Here is a 21,147-nt window from a genome sequence, read left to right on the forward strand (position 1 = left end):
TCACTGGGAAGAGAGGCCCCTCGGTCTTGCAAACTTTATATGACCCAGCACAAGGGAAGGCCTGGGCCAAGTAGTGGGAGTGGGTGGGTAGGGGAGTAGGGGCGGGGGGGGTATAGGGAACTTTAGCAATAGCATTTGAAATGTAAATAAAGAAAATAATAATAAAATAAATAAAAAACAAACAAAACAAAAAAAAGAACCTTTCAAACCTTGATGATAAAATTCATAACTGAATCCTTCTTTGTGTCATACAGTTATCTAAAATATGTCCAAATTTTTTCTTTCTACTAATAAATTTACATTGCATTGATTTGAAAATGTGCATAAAATCCTATGTGCTTTTAAAACTAATTGTTAAAGATTTGTGTGTTTGCACCACAACCACGATGCTGGAGCAGTGCAGTGGGCACCTGGCTTGCCGATTTCACTCACTTCTTCCATTGGGATATTGTGGGCACCTGGCTTGCCTGCTTCACTAACTTCTTCCATTGGGATGTTGTGGGCACCTGGCTTGCCTGCTTCACTAACTTCTTCCATTGGGATATTGTGGGCACCTGGCTTGCCTGCTTCACTGACTTCCTGTGCTGTGATGTTGCAGAGGGCTCCACATGGTTTTTTGCCAAACATGAAGTTGGAAGCTGTGGACAAACGGAATCCCCGGTTGATTCGTGTTGCTACCATTGTAGATGCTGATGACTACAGAGTAAAGGTACCTCTTTACATATTATATTGGCTTCTCAACATTTCTTGTGCCTTCACCATCTTGTCATCTCCTTTATTTTCCTCAGTTTTTAGTTCTAGTGCAGAGTAGTTTTCCACTGGAGAAAAGTTTTTCTGTGGAGCAAAGCCATTATAGATCTAGCCTTGATGACTGCCTTCAGCAAGTAGAGGGTGGAAATACTTTCCTTGAGGCAGGAGGCCATGTAGCTCACAGAATGGCTATGGAGTGCTGCTTTAAAACCTCCAGCTGCTTTTTTCTCTCTTTGCATGTCTTAGGGTATTTTTATGGGAAATAGGCAATCTCTAGTTTGGACAGGACCACAACTGAGAAAGACTAAGACATTTCTACTTGGACATTCTGTAAGTTCTTTCTTTAAAAAAAATATTTTTATCTCCTTTTTGTTGGCATCATCAATATTTTCTTGAAATCATTGAATCATTGTCATAATTTCTATGAATCTGTATTTTCTTCTTCATATATATATATATTGCACTGTAGCCAAATAGTTTGAGCTGAATCAAAGAGCTGATGAACAGATTTCTGTATTGTCCTTGTTGAAGACACATCTCGGAAATGAAATTTTTCCGAAGATCTTTTTCATACAGAGAGCAGAAAGCATTTGCCAGCTTGGCTTCATTATATTTTGTAAGGAATAATAGTTAAAAACAACTTCTCCATCCAAGCACAGTTTGTTTTCATAGTGATAAAACCGATGAAGTAAACTGATTTAAATATGCAATGTATTAAAAATGTATTTGTTTGATGGCAGTTTGATACAATTAAAAGGAAACTTTATTTCATTTGCTTTATCTTTCATTTGAATAATTCATTTGATATAGTTGCAGGTACATGGATTTGATGAAATTTAGAGACAAGCGTGGGGTTGTACCAGTGAGTCCCACACATGGTGGGGTTCTTTGTTCTTCTGACAGATAAAATAAATCTGTTCAGGGAACCAAGTAGCTGTTGTCTCCCATAATACCTTGCTATCAACATTGTATCTTATATTTCATTTTAAATGTGGTGTCTTGGTCTCATTGTGCCTCATTGTTACTTCCTGGCACTTGGGGTAGCAATACCAATGCTTTCTCACATCTGCTCTACAATACATTCACATTTATAACTTGCATGTTTAGTTACCAGCTTTCATTTAAAATTTATTGCATTTTGGTTTTAATAATGTACAAAATGATCTAGATTTTATTAAAGGAATATTTTATTGATATTTCTAAGAAATGTATTCTGCCTTCCACTTATTTGTTGCCGGCTTAGTATATGAATGTCTTGAATTGACCTATTTATTATCTTAAAAATATAATTTGAAAAACTTTATCTTCTTGAGTGAGTTTATTATATTTCTCATTTGCCATCTCAGCATTGAGATTTTAAAATCTTTTGAACATTTAGTACTTAGCTGATCCCTTCAATGCAATATTTCATTTTTCTTGTTACTCTTTGTAATTCATGCAAACTGTCCTGATTGGAAGCAAAAGAATATGAAGTACTTGTGAAAGTAATAAAGCCATAATTATTTATCTCTTTGGTCTTTGGAATAATAAAAGGCCTTTAGGATTTTAGAATGAAATTAAGATGTGTTTATATAAGTGGCTACCTTATATAGCATGCAGTCCATCAAAAGGTACCACCTTTGGAATATATTTAAAAGTCTTGAGGTCTCACACATAACCTTGGCCAGTTTTCTTGCTGCCTATTATTGGCAGAGCTTATCTCTCTTTCCTGCCTTCCTTCAGCCAGTCCCACAGATGGATAAATACTTGTCTTGCCCTATGAGGTACAGGGGAGATCTGTGAGCTCAACATGTTCTAACAAGACACAGGAGTCAAAAGTATTAGCTCAAAATCCATTTCTCAGTGTCCCTCCAGAGAAGAGGCATTAAAATGAGGACCGGGTTTTTCCTCAAATCTCTTATGTACAGAGGCTGAAGGTCTTTGGCTGGTGAGAAAGTATTTGAAGCCTTTTGATCTCTTTTCTTGGCAATTCCTACATTCCTCAGTTGGTGTGTTGATCTCAGCAGTCCGTGATGTTCCTCCTGCAAAGGTCTGTTTCTTTCCAAGTCTTCTTCATTACTGGCCCATAATAGACACTCATCACATGGACAGAGGAGTGGAAGGGGGAGGGCGCTGAATGTACTTTGAACGTATCAGCTGAGTATGTGTAAACTCTTTCCTCATTCTCTGCCCTTTCCTAACTAATCCTCGGTTGAAAATCTGATTCTGCAGAAGGTGACAAGAAGTGCCACGGTTTGACCTGGGCTTGACCTCTTGTTCTGAACCCCTTAGCTTTGCAGTTAGTCTGGTGGCGCCACGCCTCTGGTATGTATCTATTACAATAGTAAATGAAGGGACTAGAGTGGACACACCGACAAAGTTTCCAGGAGTTATAGACACTGCAATGCCAGACAGGGCAAACTACTCACGGGGGAATGAGCACACCACTCGGGACTCTAGGCTCAGCATATTATCCAGTGTACTACCACAGCTGTATCTTCATAGCAACTTTTTAAAGAAGTTTTTGTCTCTGCTCTGTGGCTGATGAGGAGAGACCTTAAAAAACATCAACATAGTTTCAGAGAATTAAAGTCAGAGCCAAGTTTTTTTATTTTTAATATACACTTTGACTTTAGCTGGCAACAGGGATAAGCTGTTGGGACCCTGTCACTGGTTCAGGGATGAAGTGGGGTGCAGCCAGATTCAAGGTCACATTCTTTCAGTTCACTCTACTCTTCGGCTGACTGTCTGGTTTTCATTCTAAGATGCTCTGCTTGGTCAACTGTGTCTCTCCAGGAGGTCAGTGGTGAGGTTTTACTTGCCATGATTGGCTATTAAGGTGACATTTTATTCCCTTATGTTGATGTCTGGACTTATTAATTACCATGGTTACTCTCTAATAAATATTTATGATAGATTCACTGCTTCTTGTTCAATTTAGAGCCAGCCATTATGTTTAGTAATTATTCTTTTGTTTGGCTGCACACTGCACTCTGCTGTATCCAAAAACCCATTACTGTCATCTTATCAGGAAATGCACATTAAACTACAGTAGATGGATGGGTACTTTAAGGAAGTTTAGACTATATTCGGGGGCAAAGAATATTCATCTATGAGAAAATACAAAGGGGGGATTTAAAACAGAGTAATATTTGATAAATATTTGCCCTGTGGGAACTGAAGCTAAGCTGTGAAATAAATTATAAATGAATTCCAAATAGATGTTTTAGGAAGTTCTCCTGAATCATTAATAAATTGAGTCTCCTCAGCAAGCCTTTTCATATTTAATACATTAACTGGATATATTTGCAGTCTTTCTAAGTGAAATAAAGACACCCTGATCAAGGAAACCTATGGCAAGTTGTCCACTTTCATGATGAGAAATTATTTTGGAACTTAGATTAGACTAATAAGTCAAAAATCTTTTGCTTCCATGAATCTTTAGGAATTAACATAAAGAAGTCCGAATGTAAGTGAGCAAGCATTCTCTTGATTGACAGCTGCCTTGTATGTGGCCTCTGGAATCCTGCTTTAACTGTCAAGGAGGGATCCAGATCTAGAATAGATCATCTCATTTGCCAAGGTTTCTTTCTGGGATACATTTCTGGAAATGGTTTTGAGAAATGAGGATAGAAGGAGATATTTATTTTTAAAAATGACTGTTCTTTTGAGTTGTAAACTAGTCATTAATGGGTATTGTGTCCCAGTAATTGATGACTGTCTTCAATTGGGAAGAAGACTGGGACACTTTTAAAAAGTATCCAGACCAATTAATGAGAAGATCATTTCTAAAGCTGGTGAAACTATAAATGACCGTCAGCCATAATATCCAGAAAAAGTTGATGTGGACTTGCAGTCATCATAAACAGCAGTTGTTATACTACGGTGCTTACCTCTGCAGGAGTCCAGGGCTGCCCTTCACATCCTGTATAGCCCCTGCAGGCACAGGTGATGTGCATGAAGCTGAGGCAGCAGGGGTAGGGAGTTTAGATAACAACCGCCTATGGTACAGGACACTGGTGCCCTAGTTCTGTAGCCCCAGCTTTTAACCTAGGAGCAAAGCCTTCGCTGTGAAGCACCAGCGAGTGGCTATTTCTTACTTGTGATCCTGGGCTAAACCATGTGTTCAGTGTTCATAGATAATATCCGAAGGGATGGATGATCCTTCAACTGGGTTCTAAAAAAAGACTCCCGTGTAATAACATATTCTTACACATTTTGCTTGAGCTACTTTTAGCTTGTGGCATGAACAATAACAGATGGCAGCAACCCCTGTTTGGCCTGTGGGTTATAATCCACCTGCTCCTGTCTTGATAGACAATCGTGTTGACGGGAAGATAAGATGAAGGAACTGTCATCTGCAGTGAAGGTGGCTTTACATCCCTGCACCATTTTTTTCTGTTTGACTATTGAACCAAATCTATTTTTTGCTTTCAGGATAGTTTAAATGTTTTTCAGTAAAAATGAGTTATACGATATGATGTCTGCTATGTCATTAATAACACAGTTGTAAAAAGAAATGTACTTTTCTGATACGACACTGTTCTTATTCCATAATTGGCTTTTCAGTGTAAATACAACCCGGCTCCTAAAATGATGAGCTGTCGTTCACACTGTAGGCTCCCCTATCAACCAGAACTGTATTCTTCCCTACAAAGGTAGGGAAAGAGTTACGCTCCCAACTTTTATTCAAGTTATTCTACTTAGAACAGAAGCAAAGGCCTGGCAGCCAAATGCATGACTGCAGTGGAAAGGAACTGTCAAGCCTCCCCAGGAACTCCCTTATGCACCCAGCTTGCCCTGGGTTCCCAGCTATCCTGGGAGACCAAGCAAGTGTCTGGCATGACTGTTTGGCTGGAGGCTTCCTCTGAATCATAAGGCTAGCTAGACTAGAAATAGAACAGTTCACAGCTTCTGTGCAGTACACTGTCTGTGTAGAAACTTCTTAAGTAAAACAATGGTGTCATAGCTCTTCTCCTAGGCTCGTGTGGTTCCAAGGGCATCTCAGGACTGCTACAGATTATGCACCTGCAAAGTGGAAGTGCAGTGCATCTGCATAGAAATGCTCGATGCTGTTTGTGTTTGGGGCTAGTGGTTGCTTGAGTAAGGACCTCATTTTATTCTAAGTATTATTAAACTAATAAGTCAGGCTGTCTATACTCCATATTGATATTTCATTCAAAATTGTGTTTACCCAAAAGTAAGACCCTTAATCTGCTGTCAGCAAAGCTTTTCATTCCTTACCCACAAGGCGGCTCACTGTAGAATGACTGCACTCCTTCGGAGCACATAGAGGGTTTTCTGAACTTAACATTAGAGACTTACACATTCCCCGCTATTCTGTTGGGCTTCTAGAAGTGTTATTTCCATTCAGTGCAGTTCTGACATTTTTCCATGCCCTTACTAATACTGACACTTAACTCATTATGCTGAACACTGTCTCTTCTTCACATATCCTGCTCTAAAACTCTCTATTCTTACACTGGAGGACCATTCTCTCAAAAATAAATAATTGAACAAAACCACTCCATGATTGTCTGGCTAGGCACAATTGCCAACTTCCCTTGCCCATTCCAAAACAGATACCATTACTTGTGATATAAGAAAGAATGATAGACACAGACAGTTTATTCTTTGACAAGGTAGTTGGTAATACATGATATATTTCCAAGGTGTAGTTATATTTTGTTTCTGTTGTTACTGTAACAAATGTATACAACTTCAGTGCCTTAAAATAGCTCAGATTTATAATATTGTATTGCATTAGGCCAGAAGTCTTTTGTGGTAAAAGCAACCATCAGTAGGGTCAGCTCCTTTTGGAAGCTCGGGAAGCTCTTTTTCCAACTTCTAGTGTCTGCCTTATTTATGGGTGTATAGCCTGTTTCTTTATATGCAAGGCTTGTAGTTCACTGATGTCTTCAGACCACACTCTGACACTCCTGCCTTTCCACAATCAGCATTGTGATTTCTGTGGGCTGCCTGGATCATATAGGGTAACTCTTCCTTTGAGCCTTTATTTAATCACCCTTAAGCTTGTGCAAAGTAACATTTTCACAGAATCCAGGACATTAGGATGGGGTCATCGCTGAAAAATAATATGTCTTGGTTTCTTAAAGCAGAAAAGCTTATTCTGGCTTAAAGTTCATGGTAGAATTCATCATGGAGTTTGAATTCATGGTGGCAGGAGTTTAAAGCAGCTGGTCATATTGCCTTTGAAATGAGGAACAGGGAGTGATGCATGCATGCTGCTATTGCTACTCTGAGCCCATTCTCTACATCCAGGATCCCAGCCCGGAATTCTTTCCATGTAATGACTGAAATCAAGGAAATCCCACAAAGGCATACACAAAGACCCATCATCTCCTGTGTGGTTCTAAAGTCTAGCAAGTTGATAGTCAGTTCTTAGCCATTATTGCTCTACTCATGTCTGTCTCACATCCAAATGTATCACTTTTAAGCCATTACCTTCTACCCTTTGTTCGCATAGGCTCATGATCATCTTACAGTAATAGAAAGTCTATTTGGTCCAATATCACAATTCCTATTGTCAGCAACATTTCTAATATTTAAAAAAATCTAGATTTTTAGGCTGAGCATGGAAGCACATGACTTTAATCCCATCTTTTTACACGCTAAACAGATGTGGGTGAGTATTTCTGTGAGTTACAGGCTGGTCTGATCAACAAAGAAAATTTTAGGCCAGTCATGGCTTCCTAGTGAGACTTCATCTGAAAAGAAAACACAGTCTCTAACTATGACTTCCTATAATGTCAAAACCAACCTATATATGTTCAACCTATAACAAATGGCAGAAAATAAAGGTTCTTAGAATAAAAAGAAGTTTCCAAACATAATAAGGAATGACTGTGGGGGAGTCCAACATAAACACCAAATTCTTCATCATGAGGTCTCACATCTGGAGCTCATGATGAAATTGGTTGAATTTCAAAGGAGTTACTTAGTGAGGTCCACTGGTCCAGTTCTGGTCCCCTCAGTATACACAAATTCTCTCTTGGGGCAGCCCTATGCCTTTATCTACCTTCAGTAGATGTCCCATAATCTGAGCCATCTCTAATAACTTGTGGTCTTCATTACTTCTGGGGACCATACTGCCACAAAGGCAACTCCTGCAAGAGGACCTAATTGAAGATGGCTTGAGAGACCAAGGATTGCTGACAGACAATGCCAGCCAATCAGGAACTGCTGTTTGGAAGAGATGCTTGCTTGGGACCAATGAGACAAGGGTGGAGGGTATTAAAGGAGCTTTCAGCAGTGTTCATAAGAGCTTGCTGCTGCATTCTCACCTGTTACCAGAGTCTGTGTCATTGACTCTATGCCACCTCTTCTCCAACCCCCAAGGGCAAGTAGGGTTGGGCAACTGGCTCTCCAGGGCATAAGCAGCACTTTCCAACTTGGGATTCATCTTCACTACATCATAAAATGGCTACTTGTGTCATCATTGTAGGTATGGTACCCAATCGTGTTTCTTTCATGTCTTCAAAGTAGCAGCAGCTAATGCTAATGAGCTTGGGATACTGCCAGCTTGGGGTGGAGCCCTGCCCATCTGGACCATCGCTGTATCAGCTCTACCTCCTAACCCTTTGACATTCTCACCTAGGTAGTTGCTTTTGAGGAGCAAGAAACACTCTCAGCTTTATTGGTAGTTAAGGTGGCTATATGTTTAGAAGTTTGGGTGCCTTTCATGATGGGGTCTAGCCTTCAAGGCACCTTTTCTGTTGTCTTAGTGCCTTGCCTTGTCTGAAACTTAAACTTGCTCACACATACATCTTCCTTCTACCTAGAAAATTAGTTTATTATCTTCATCCAAATACTAAATACTAAGTGACAAAGATGAATAAAACAGAATTCTTAACAATAAATAAATAAATAAATAAATAAATAAATAAATAAAGTGACCATAACATTTGGAAGAAAATAGGAAATATGAGCTGTTGACCAGTGATTCTTTACTTTTTTTTTTTTTTTTTTTTTAACAATTTCCTATTCAGGTTGATCGTAATAATCCACTGACAGCTATGCTCCTTTCTGATCTTGAAATTGTCAATATTTATTCTTGAAGGGCTGACGCAGGCAGCAGCCTTGTGAGAAGTGACAACAATTTGATAGCTGACTTCTGTTACTGTCATTGTTTGTTTGTTAGAACATTGACTGTCAGGTGCATCCTGATTTCAGAATCACTCACCTGGTAGTAAGACAGGGAAAACAGACTTTCTGTTCCAGAGCACAGCCCAGCTATGTAAGGGCAGCAGGTGGACTCTCACTGATATGTAGAGGTAGGCCAAGTTTTCTATGAACATAACATTTAAATGAACCTTGAAATCTAAATAGATGTATGAACCATTGTATAATCAAGCTACAAACACATAATTTTAAAGTCATTCCAAATCAGTATATTTGGAGGCTAAGTTCTATGTTGTTGCATAAGGAATCTATGCAACATGATTTAGCCAAGCATGTTGGTACAAACATCTGTCTGTAAGCCTAACACAGAAGGACCACAAGTTCAAGTCCAGTTGGGTTCCAGGATTAAACCTTGTATTGAACAAAAGAATGAAAAACAAAAACAAGAACAAACTCATCTTTTTTAGTTCGTCCAAGACAGTTGCCACCTGTCTTCCCTTTGAAAGTCTTCTCAGAGTCCTTACTTCTTGGGGATGACAATTTTGGCCATGGTGATTAGGTAGCTGTCTATCTGACATTTTCCCTGTAAGCACAAATTCAACAGCTTGATTGGCTGAGAGAAAGGTCAAAGATTATTCTGAGAGGTCTTGCATTTCATTTCACCAAAGTTCAAGGAACCTAAGCTCACCATTGCACCCCATTTCCCAAATCAATCCAAGGAACAAATCTCCTGTCATCTTCTTTCAGCCTTTCCTTTCATGTGATCTTGTTTCCCATTCTCTGGAGAAAGAGGGAAGACAGAAAAATTGCTGATATTTCTTTGGCCACACTCACCTTTCTACTCCAGTCCATGTTGCTATTAGCTGCTGTAAATTTTTCTTCTTAAAGAATTTCACTCTCTTCTCAAATGAATTCAATTTCCATTGTTCAGGTTATCTGACAGTACTGTCTACATTTGCCTCATTTCTTTTTAAAGCATTTTAACATTTTTATTATTTTTTATTAAAATGTTTTTAGGCAATAGATTTTAATCTCACTTATCTCTTCCCGGATACTTTCTGTCTCCCATACACCCAATTCTAAGCTTTATTTCTCATTCCTTCAAAAAAAATAAACAAAAACCAAAAAACTAAACCTAAAAAAGGATATATAATAAATTAAAACGTCTACAGAAATGGAAAGTAAATATGCAAGCTAGAGACAAAAAAAATAAAATAAAATAAAAATAAAATAAAAAAATTAAGTGCCCAAGCAAAGCAAAATGAGCAAATTATCTATAAAAATAGATCTGAGTTCCTTCTGTGTTGGCCAACTTCTCCTGGACATAGGGCCTATCCATCAGTGTGGGGAATATGCCCAGCGAGACTCTACTGGAGAAAATTAATGTTTCCTTTGCCAGCAGGCATCCATCACTGAAAGCTTGATAAAGAGTGGGAGCCAGTGTTTCTTTCTCCCTCTTAGAGCTGGTGCCTTGCCTGTCTTGAACCCATGCAGGTCGTGTGCCTGCTGCCACAGTCTCTGTGTGTTCATGTGAGCATCAGTCCCCTTGTGTTTGGTAGATACCGTTTTTTTCTTGGAGTCACCCATCACTGCTGCCTCTGACAGACTCCTCTTCTTTGTAGATCCCTGAGCCGAGTGCTCTAAGGTCTCTCGTTTCATGCACATTGTCCAGTTGTATCTCCACACTAGTTCTCAACTACTACAAAAAGCAGCTTCTCTCATGAGGGCTGGGTGAGGCACTGATTTTTTTAGGTAAAGCAGAATGTCCTTAGAAGTTTTCCTCCTTCCCCTATTTTCCTGTAGCAAAACAATAGTATTTTGCTTTCCTCTTAGGTTCATGGCTTATCCAATCTCAGAATCTTGGCCACCCTTGCTGGCAGATAAATACATGGAGGAGGAAGAAAAAGAATCATCCTGAGTGAGGTAATTCAACCCCCCCCAAGTCTAATATTGTATATTTTTTCTTTTAAGTGGTTGCTAGCTTTTAAGTCTTGGATACATATGCTACAATTTAGATGCCAACAGAGGTTAGGTAGAGGAAAGGATAACCTCCCAAGGGATGAATATCTCTAGTCAGGCATGGGTTCCATCTCATAGAGCAAACCTTCATTCTAACCAAGGAGTGCTTGGTTATTCCTACAACATTCATTTCACCATCACACCTGCATACCTCACAGGCGGGGTCATAGTTACAAGTTAACTAAGTTGCATTGGTTACTAGGTCGGTGACCACTCTTCTCCAGTGGCATGCATGGTACTTTTCAGGACCACAGGCAGTACTCAGTAGTGGTGAAGCCTCTAATTTGCCTCGACATGTCTGTGCTGGATGAGATACATAACGCGTTGTACAATCTCTCCATACAACAATACCATCTCAACATCAGTTTGTGGTGCAAAAACAATAACCTTCGCAATAGCCTGTGATATTTGGGGGTTCTGCTGAGCCTCTTTAACCAATGGTTCAACATGGTATAACCCATTCCTGGCAGTGGATTATTCATTTGGTACTCTAAGATGTCTAACTGGGACATGTCTCCCCCATTGTTTGATGGCTCCATTTATATTCCTTTCGTGTATGTATATAGTTTAGGAAGATTCAACACTAGCAGGTTTCCATACAGCCTGTCAAATGGCCCTTAGGGTAGTTGCCCCTTTCCACATTTCCTCCCTTACCTTATTGTCCATCTACTTGCTATTTAAAACTCCCATTCCAATCTCTCCTGTCTCTTTATAACAATATATTTTGTTATTCATTCCTTGGGAGGTTATCCCTTTCTCCCAATACCTTTCCTCTACCTAACCTCGTGGGTATCTAAATTGTAGCATAGGGATCCAAGGCTTAAAAGCTAGCATCTAGTTAAAAGATAAAATGTACAATATTAGACTTTTGGTGGTTTTAATTACATCACTGGGGATGATTTATTTTTCTTAGTGCTCCATCTATTTACCTACAAATTTCATAATTCTATTTTTCATAAGAGATGAATAATATTTCACTGTGTAAATGGACCTTATTTTCATTATCTATTAATAAGTTGATGAACATGTAGAATATTTCCAACTTATGGCTGTTATTAATAGAGCAGCTTGAACATGGATGAGCAAGTATCTGTATAATAGAGCGAAGACAACTTTTTGTGTTTGGAAGTGGCAGAGCTGGATCTTGAGGTAGATCTAGTCCCAGCTTCCTGATGAACCACGATAGTGAACTCCATAATGGCTGTGCAAGTCTGTACTCTCCTCAACAATGAACAAGTTTTCTCCTTTCCCTGTATTCTTGCCAGCATACATTGTCATTACTTTTGTTATTCTCAGCCCTTCTGACTGGTGTAAGATGAAATCTGAACATGGTTTTGACTTGTATTTCATTGATGGCAAAGGATGTTGAACATTCAATTTTTCCCATTTGCACCCTTGCAGTTGTTAGATTGCTCCAGCTATTACTTCAAATATTATATTCAGTAGGTATGGAGAGAGTGGACATCCTTGTTTTCTTCCTGATTTTATTGGAAATGCTTTGTTTCTCTCCATTTATTTTGTTGAAGCTGGCTCTGGGCTTGCTGAAAATCATATTTATTTTGTTGAGGTATATCCCTACAAGACTTTTGTCACAAAAGAATGTTGGATTTTGTCAAAGGTTGTTTCAAATCTTATGAGATAACCTTGTGATTTTATGTTTCAGTCTGTTTATATGGTTGTTTTTACTAATTCATCTCTGGGCTGAAGCCAACTTTATTATGCTGGATGATCTTTTTGATGTGTTCCTGGATTGAGTTTGCCAGTATTTTATTGAGAATTTTTGCATCTACATTCACAAGGGATATTGTTCTATAATTTCACTTTTTTGTTCGATCTTTGCATGACTTAAGTGTCAGGGTAATTGATGCCTTGTAAAAATAATCATGAAACATTTCTTTAGTTTCTCTCTTTGCACAATAATTTGATAAGCATTGGCACTAATTTTTAAAAATCTGGTAGAATTCTACATTGAATGCTTCTGTCCCTGGGCCTTTTTTCAGTTGGAGGGACTTATATCTAATGATTCTAATTCACTATGGGTTATGAGGCTCTTTCCACTGCTTACTTGATTTTGTTTTAACTTTGGAAGGTCATATATTTCATGAAATTCATCCATGTCTTTTCAGATTTATAGTTTGTTGGCGTACAGAATTTTAAAATGTAAGTATGAGTATGAGTCACTGTGGGGATGGGCTTTGAAACTCCTCCTAACTGCTTGTGGCACAGTCTTCTCCTGTTTGCCTTTGGAACAAGATTTAGAACTCTCAGCTCCTCCTGCACCATGCCTGCCTGGATACTGCCAAGCTTCCTGTCATGATGATAATAGACTGAACCTTAGACCCTGTAAATCAATCCCAAATAAATATTGTCATGGTTTCTCTTCACAGCCACAAAAACCCTAACTAAGACAGGTACTTTTGGTTTATGATGTCAGTTAGCTCCAGCATTTCTCTATTTAGTTTTTGTCTGGAGGACCTGTGTATTGATAAGAGTGGGGTACTAAAGTTTCCCACTATCACTATGTGTAGTAGTATTTCTGTTATGAACTTGGCTGTTCTTGTATTTGTTGCATTTATGTTTAGAATCGCAATGCCCTGCAATTGTTGGATTTGTTCCTTTGATGAGAGTGTAGTATCTTTCCATTTTGCTTCTGATTAGTTTGGTTTGAAGTTTTTGTTGTTATTGTTGTTGTTGTTGTTCAAATATTAAAGTAGCTATGCAAGCTTGCTTCTTAGATCCATTTGCTTGGAATTTTTTTTTCATCCCTTCACCTTGAGTATGTCTACCCTTGATGTTAAGGAGGAGAAAGACAGATCCTGTTTTCTAATCCAATCTGTTAGCCTCAGGTTTTATTGTTGTATTTAATTTTGGAACTGAGGTTGTTAATATTGATAACGGTCAATGAGCAGTACTTACTGATTTCTGTTACTGTGTTTGTATGATGTGGATTTTGCTTTTCTGCCTGCTGGCTTACTGTTACTGTTGAATTCTTTGTATCTTTCTGGGTGTGGCTAACCTCTTCAGATCGATGATTTCCCTCTAGTTCTTCCTGTTGATCTCTATTGGTAGACAGACACTGCTTAAATTTCATTTTGTAGAATATTTTTCTCTGTTGGTTTTCATTCATAATTTGGCACGGTATAGTAGTCTGGGTAGGGCTGGCATCTGTGATATCTCAGAATTTATAAAACATGCATCCGGACTTCTTTTTAGACTTCCCGTTGAGAACTCTGTTGTCATTCTAACTAGTCTACCTTTATATCTTTGTTCATTGCTTTGTCTTCACCCCCTACAGTTTTCAATAACCTCTGCTTTTTCATTTGTTTTGTTTGATTTTGATTATTGTTTGTTTTTAAGCACTTAAAATAATTTATTTATTTTCATTTTTTTATTAGATATTTCCTTTATTTATATTTCAAATGCTATCCCAAAAGTCCCCTATACCTTCCCCCTCCCACCTCACTCTCCAACCCACCCACTCCCGCTTGGTTCTGTACATTTAGTGCTTTGATTATCATGCACCTTGGAGAATTTCCTTTCTGATACTGACTGGTGTTCTGAATTCATCTTGTACCTTGAGAGGCAACTCCTTCAGTTAGAGAAATTTTCTTCTATGATTTTGTTAAGATATTTTCTGTGTCATTAATCTATGTTTTGTCTCCTTTCTATATCCCTATTATTCATTGCTTTTTATTTTCATAGTGTCTCAGAGTTCCTGGATGTTTTGGTGTTTTGTGCATGAATTTTAAAACAATTAACAGTTTCTTTGCGGTATCAATTTCTTTTATCTTGCCTTTAACATCTGAGATTCTCTCTTTGTGAGGTTTCAGTTTGACACCCTAAATTTTCATTTTCTGTTTTATTATTTTAGGGTGTGTGTGTGTGTGTGTGTGTGTGTGTGTGTGTGTGTGTGTGTGTGATTTTATTTCTACTTTCATGTCTTGAACAATTTTCATTATACTGATTCTTTGTGTTTTTGCAGAATTCACTGAGGAATTTATATCCTCTTTAAGGTTCTTTAAAACCTTTAAAAATATTTTCTTGTGATTCAGTTATTTTGACATTTTCAGAGCCTTTTATATTAGGATTAGTGTGTCCTGGTGGAAGTACTGTACTGACTGGTTTTGTGTGTCAACTTGACTCAGGCTGGAGTCATCACAAAGAAAGGAGCCTCCCTTGAGGAAATGCCTCCATGAGACACTGCTATGGGCATTTTCTCAATTAGGGATCAAGAGTGGGAGGGCCCATTGTGGGTGGTGCTACCCCTGGCCTGGTAATCTTGGTTCTATAAGAAAGCAAGCTGAGCAAGCCAGGAGAAGCAAGCCAGTAAGCAGCACCCTTCCATGGCCTTTGCATCAGCTTCTGCCTCCAAGTTCCTGTCCCGTGTGAGTTCTAACTTCCTTTGGTGATGAATAGCAATATGGAAGTGTAAGCTGAATAAATCCTTTCCTCCCCTACTTGCTTCTTGGTCATGATGTTTTGTGAAGGAATGCAAACACTGACTAAGACAGGCTCATTATCTGGACTGTTCCTGTTTGTGTTTTCATGCTGGAGTGTAAGCATCCAGAGTTAAGATATTTGAGGTATTTCTCGATGATGTTATGTGATCTGGAATGTTTTGGATGGGTGTCTGTACTCACTGTTGCTCTCTCAGGACCCTGGGCAAGTGTAGTGGGTGCAGGTCCCCTGGTTCAGAGTGCTTCCGCAGGGCAGAGAGTGGCAGAATGGAATAGAGATGGACTGGGAGGAAAGACTGAGAGGGGCTGTGGAAAAGAACAAGGATTGGATCTGTGCTTAGAGGGGTGTTCCCTAGGGCATTGAGGTGTGGCAGGAGGAGCTCTTGCATGTGGGCTGCAGTAGTTCAAAGGGTAGGTCTGGAGATACAGAGATTAAAGGGAGAGGGGATCTGTCTCTGCATCAACAGGTTTCCAGGGAATGTACCTGGAATGAGAGGAAGGCCTCCTGCAAGGAGGCGGCTGCAGGACTCAGGTGAAACCTGGAGAGATTTAATGGAGGACAAGAAGGCTAGGGAAAATTGCCTAACTGAGTGCCCGCCCAGGGCGGACAAATTGCTTCTCCACTCTTGTTTTTGGGCACCATTACTCAAGCAAGTGGAAGGAGGACATGTTCTGTCTTAATTAGTCAAATATTTTTAGGTCTCTAGTGCCAATTCAAGAGTAGCCAGTGTTATTTTTATTAGTTTTTAGTTGGACTATAAAGTTACATGCTCATTATTACATATTGTGATATATATATATATATATATATATATATATATATATATATATATACACACACACACATATGTAGTAGTCAAATATACTTATGTATAGATTTGGATATAGGCAAGAATGTCAGATGTACTGTATTAAATACTCATGTTCTCTCTTGTTCTCTCTTCTCTGTAGACAACTTCTCATGACATAATTGTTTTTCTATTTTCACAATGTATGTGTATACACTTGCACAAATACACACATGCACACATCCCACACATGAGACAACTAGAGAGGTTCCATATCTTGTTTTTTTATAAGTAATGCTGCAATAAGCATTTTGATATGCCAACTGAGGTTCCTTTGGGTATTTCCTCAGAAGTGCTATAGTTGGATCATATGGTGATCCTAATTTTAGATTTATGAGGAACATTGACACTGATTTCCATAGTTACTGTACAAGTTTACATTCCCATCAGCAACATGTAAGGATTCCTTCCCACACACCCTCACAGGCAGGCTTTTGTTGTTTTCTTGATGACAACCATCCTGAGTAGGGTAAGACTGAATCTCACTGTAGTTTTGATTTGTGCATCCATGATGATTTAAGGACCACCAACAATCTCTCCGTATTCATTGGCTGGTGATGTTTCCTTTTTTGAGAACCATTCCCTCAAATCCTTTGCTTGATTACTGATGGGATGATTTGTGCTTTTCAGGTTTAATTTTTAGGTCTTTATCAAGTTTTAGATACTAATATCCTATGAGATTTATAGGTGGCACCGATTTGGACTCATTCTGTGTGGTCTCTTTTCATTCCACTGACTGTATTTATTGCTCCCTGTAAACTTAAATTTCCTCCAATCCCATTTTGTCCATTCCTGCAATTATTTTCTGACCCATTAGATTTCTTTTCAAAAGGTCTTTGCATATGTCTGTATTTTGAAATGCTTTTTTTCTCATGCTTTCCTATAACAGTTTGGATTTCAGGTCTTATATTAAGGTTTTATGCCATTTTATTTGATTATTTTACACCAGATGAGAGAGAAAAAAAATCTACTTTTATTCTTCTGTATGTGATATCCAACTTTCCTGTCAACCATATCTGGAAAGGGTTTTCAGTTCTCCAACATATATTTTTGATATCTTGGTCAAAAGAAAAAGAAGGAGGAGGAAGAGGAGGAGGTGGAGGAGGAGGAAGAGGAGGAGGAAGAGGAGGAAGAGGAGGAGTAAAAGTTGGCAATGATAGTCAGAATGCTTATTTTCTATGATTTATTTTCCATTGTACTGTGTGTCTGTTTCCATACAAGTAACATACAATTTTGTCAGCATGGCTTTGTGGTATAGTCTGATAGCAACTATTCCTGGTTACATCTATCACTAATTTGTGTGCTTAAGATTGTTTTGTCTATTTGGTCTGTTTGTACTTACATATGAATTTTAAAGCAATTTTCTGCTCTGTGAAGAATATAATAGAAATTTGATGGTCACTTTGTGTTCAGCCACGGATTACTTTTGTTAGTATAGCTGTTTCTATAGTTAAACCCACTGTTCAGAACCCCAAAGTCATCAAATTGTGTTCGTGTCTCATTAAGGAAAATTCAGCCCTTCCTCCTGTGTTCATTTGGCCAAGTTTGATGTTTCTACTTGCTTTCCTATGTCTTCCATTTGTCTTTTGTTTGCGATTTCTGGCTCCTCTGACATTTATTCCCAGACTCCTACTATTGTATGTGTGTCTTGATATCTGGGTGATGTCTGTCTGTCTCTAGCAATGTCCTTTGCTTTGTATTTATTGTAGAGCACAGAAAACACCACCTGGGGAAGAAGTGAGGGATGCTCAACAGAAATCCTTATCCGAGTTTTATAGCAAATTACGTTATTTACTCCAAATGACCCCAGAACACTAAATGCTCACCAATGAACACTTGTTTAAATAAGATTTATTACAACACTTATTGATATACTAATATTCATAATATTTGTTGTGAATAGTTGTTGAATAAGTCCACTTCCAAGCTATTTGTTTTGCGCCAATGATTACCATAATACATTTACATACACATGTGCATTGCTATTTACATCAGGCACATGGAAAAGGTAAATGACTTAAGATGAGAGCCATACATTAGCTTAGGGTGTAGAAGCTGATTACATGGGAAATTAAAGGCAGGTAACCTTGATTATTACTTATACCCTTAAAGACAGGTTAAGTAAGCAAACCAAGTGTTCAGCAGGATAGCCGCATCCTGAAGTGACATTAAGGTACACTATTAACTCTGGCTGTGAGATCCAGTAAGCAGTACAGTCTCTTTGAATGTAAAGGACATTTTAATGGAATTGTACTGCCACAGCCATTTCTACAATATCAATCCATGCAGTCCACGAATGTGAGATTGAAAGCCATTTTCTGATGTCTTTCCTTTCTTCGTGTTTTGGAGTTTTTGTTGTAGAGTCCTTTTGTTTTCTTGATTATATTTATTCCTGTGTGTTTTAGTTTTCTAAAGTAGTATGAATAAGATGTGTTCCTAATTCTTTCGCAGAAAAATCATTAGTGGTATAAGGAAAAGCTACTGATATTTTCCATCTTTGTATCTTGATGTTTGGCTGAAATAATTTGTCAGCTCTAGGAGTGTACAGGAGTAGTCTTTAAGGCAACTACAGAGTCAGCTTCTCTGGAAGTAGGGATAATTTGACCTCTACCATTCCTATTAATTTTTTGTTATTGACTTCTATTGCTTTGTGCCTATAGCTGAGAGTTCAAACACTATATTGGGTAAAAGCATAAGGTGTAGATACCCTCGTTGTATTTCTGATTATAAAAAGTGTTTCCAGATAATATTGTCTGCAGACTTGTGATACGTACATTTTATAAAGTTGAGATATGTTTCTTGTTCTGTTCTTCCTTCTTCAGAGCTTTAATGGTTACCGAGTGTTGTGCTTGGTTAAAGAATGTCTCTGCATCTGCTGAGATAATCGTGAAGTTTCTGTTCTTGAATCCATATATCTGCTGCATTACATATATTGACTTGCATATACTGAACCATCCCTGATATGAAATATGGTTAATTATGATACATAATTTTAAATTTTTCTTGAATTTGGATTATAAGGGGTTTATTAAGAGTTTTTTTCCCCCCAGGGATTGGTATATGGTTTGGGGTTTTGTGTGTCCTTATTTTATTTTGATATCAATATAATACTGACTTCATGGCATGAGTCCTTCCCTTTCTACTTTTGTGAAAAAAAAAGAAAGTTGAAGCTATTTCTTCTTTAGTAGGTTGGTATAATTTGACAATGACTGTATCCAATTCTGGGTTTTTCTTCATAAGGCCACTCTTAATTTCATTGGTCATTACAGAGCTCTTCAAGTTGTTATATTCCAGTTATTGAATTCTAGTATATATGTCTAGAGATGTATCCATGTCTTCCTTATATTTTAACCTATTGTAATATTGATTTTAAAAATGTGCCCCATTGCTGGGCAGTGGTGGCACACACCTTTAATCCCAGCACTTGGGAGGCAGAGGCAGGTAGATTTCTGAGTTCGAGGCTAGCCTGGTCTACAGAGTGAGTTCCAGGACAGCCAGGGCTATACAGAGAAACCCTGTCTCAAAAAACCAAAAAACAAACAAACAAAAAAACAAAAACAAAAACAAACAAACAAAAAAGGGCCCTATTAATGTATATGGTTTCCTGATCAGTTTGGATAAGGGCTTATGGACCCCATTTGCCATTTTCAAAGAAACAAACCCTCTAGTCTCTTGGTTTCTTTCTGCCCTGATTTGTCATCATGTGTTTTTCCTAATATTCAGAGTCAGGCTTGTTCTTATTTATATAGATGTGGGTATATCATAGTTACTAATTTGACATCTTTCTGATGTTTTAACTGTGAGGACTCCTAGCTATCAATTTTCCTTTTAGAGCCATGTGTTCTGTACATTGAAGGTGTTATTTAGTTACAAATGGTAATCCCAGGACTTCTCCAAGAGCAGCCAGAGCTCTTCACAGCTGAGTCACAGCAGCCCCATTCCCTCTTGCCCTTTTTATTCTTAGTCTGTTTTGTTTTCTTTTGTTTTGTTCTGATTTGGTTTGGGCCAATGTGATGTATTTCTTGGAGACAACAATTAGACTTGTTTCCTAATCTTTGTCTCTAACTGGAGAGTTAAAACACTTTACATGCCTGAGCAGGCCTCACTGAGAAGGAGTTTACTGATTCCTGTAATTGTGTTGGTTATTTGAGATTTCTTTTCATTTCTTTACATCCTAATCATTTTAGGGAGAACCTTCTCTGGGTTCCCATTATTGAGAAGACAGTTATCTCTGTGTAGAACTCCTTTAATACATTCTTCCATGCTGACTTGATAAGCATGGACTGCCCTAGTCTATGTTAGTCTTGAAATGTCTTATTTCTACATCCGCTTTAAAGGATAACTTTGCAGGATGTAGCAATACTGGCTGGCATATGTTCACTTGGAGGGTTTGAAATATATCATTCTGTGTTTGCCTGAATTCAAACGCCTATGACATGGAAGGGGTAGTTTTATATGACATTTCCTGGAGAGTAGTAATGAAGTACCTCCTTGTCCCAGACAAGACACTAACAGATCAGAGAGAACGTTATGTCTGGGTCAAGCTTGGTAAGCTGATGAGTTTACTAGGTTTACTGACAGTGTGTGGATGACTGTCATTACACAAAGTCCCACCACAGCATGGGTGGGTCTGTGACTCAGAAAAGCTTCCCCACCATAGTACTAACTGCAGTTAACCTGTCACCTCTGATATATTCCTTTTTTTCCAATTTTTATTAGGTATTTACTTCATTTACAAATTAAATGCTATCCGCAAAGTCCACTATATCCTCCCCCCTCCGCTCCCCTACCCACATACTCCCCCTTCTTGGCCCTGGTGTTCCCCTGTACTGGGGCATATAAAGTTTTCAAGAACAAGGGGCCTCTTTTCCCAATGATGGCCAACTAGGCCATCTTCTGCTACCTATGCAGCTAGAGACATGAGCTCTGGGGGTGCTGGTTAGTTCATATTG

General features: G+C 38.4%; 1 protein-coding gene across 1 annotated transcript in view; it reads left to right on the forward strand.

The window, feature by feature from the left end:
• Positions 1-21,147, forward strand: part of L3mbtl4 (L3MBTL histone methyl-lysine binding protein 4) — a 424,085-nt gene that overhangs the window by 159,267 nt on the left and 243,671 nt on the right. Inside the window, exon 11 of the mRNA XM_021218018.2 lies at positions 599-709. Coding sequence (XP_021073677.1) covers positions 599-709 — 111 coding nt within the window. The remainder of the gene's footprint in view (positions 1-598; positions 710-21,147) is intronic.

Source organism: Mus pahari, chromosome 18 (genome assembly GCF_900095145.1).
Source record: "Mus pahari chromosome 18, PAHARI_EIJ_v1.1, whole genome shotgun sequence".
NCBI classification, from domain to species: domain Eukaryota; kingdom Metazoa; phylum Chordata; class Mammalia; order Rodentia; family Muridae; genus Mus; species Mus pahari.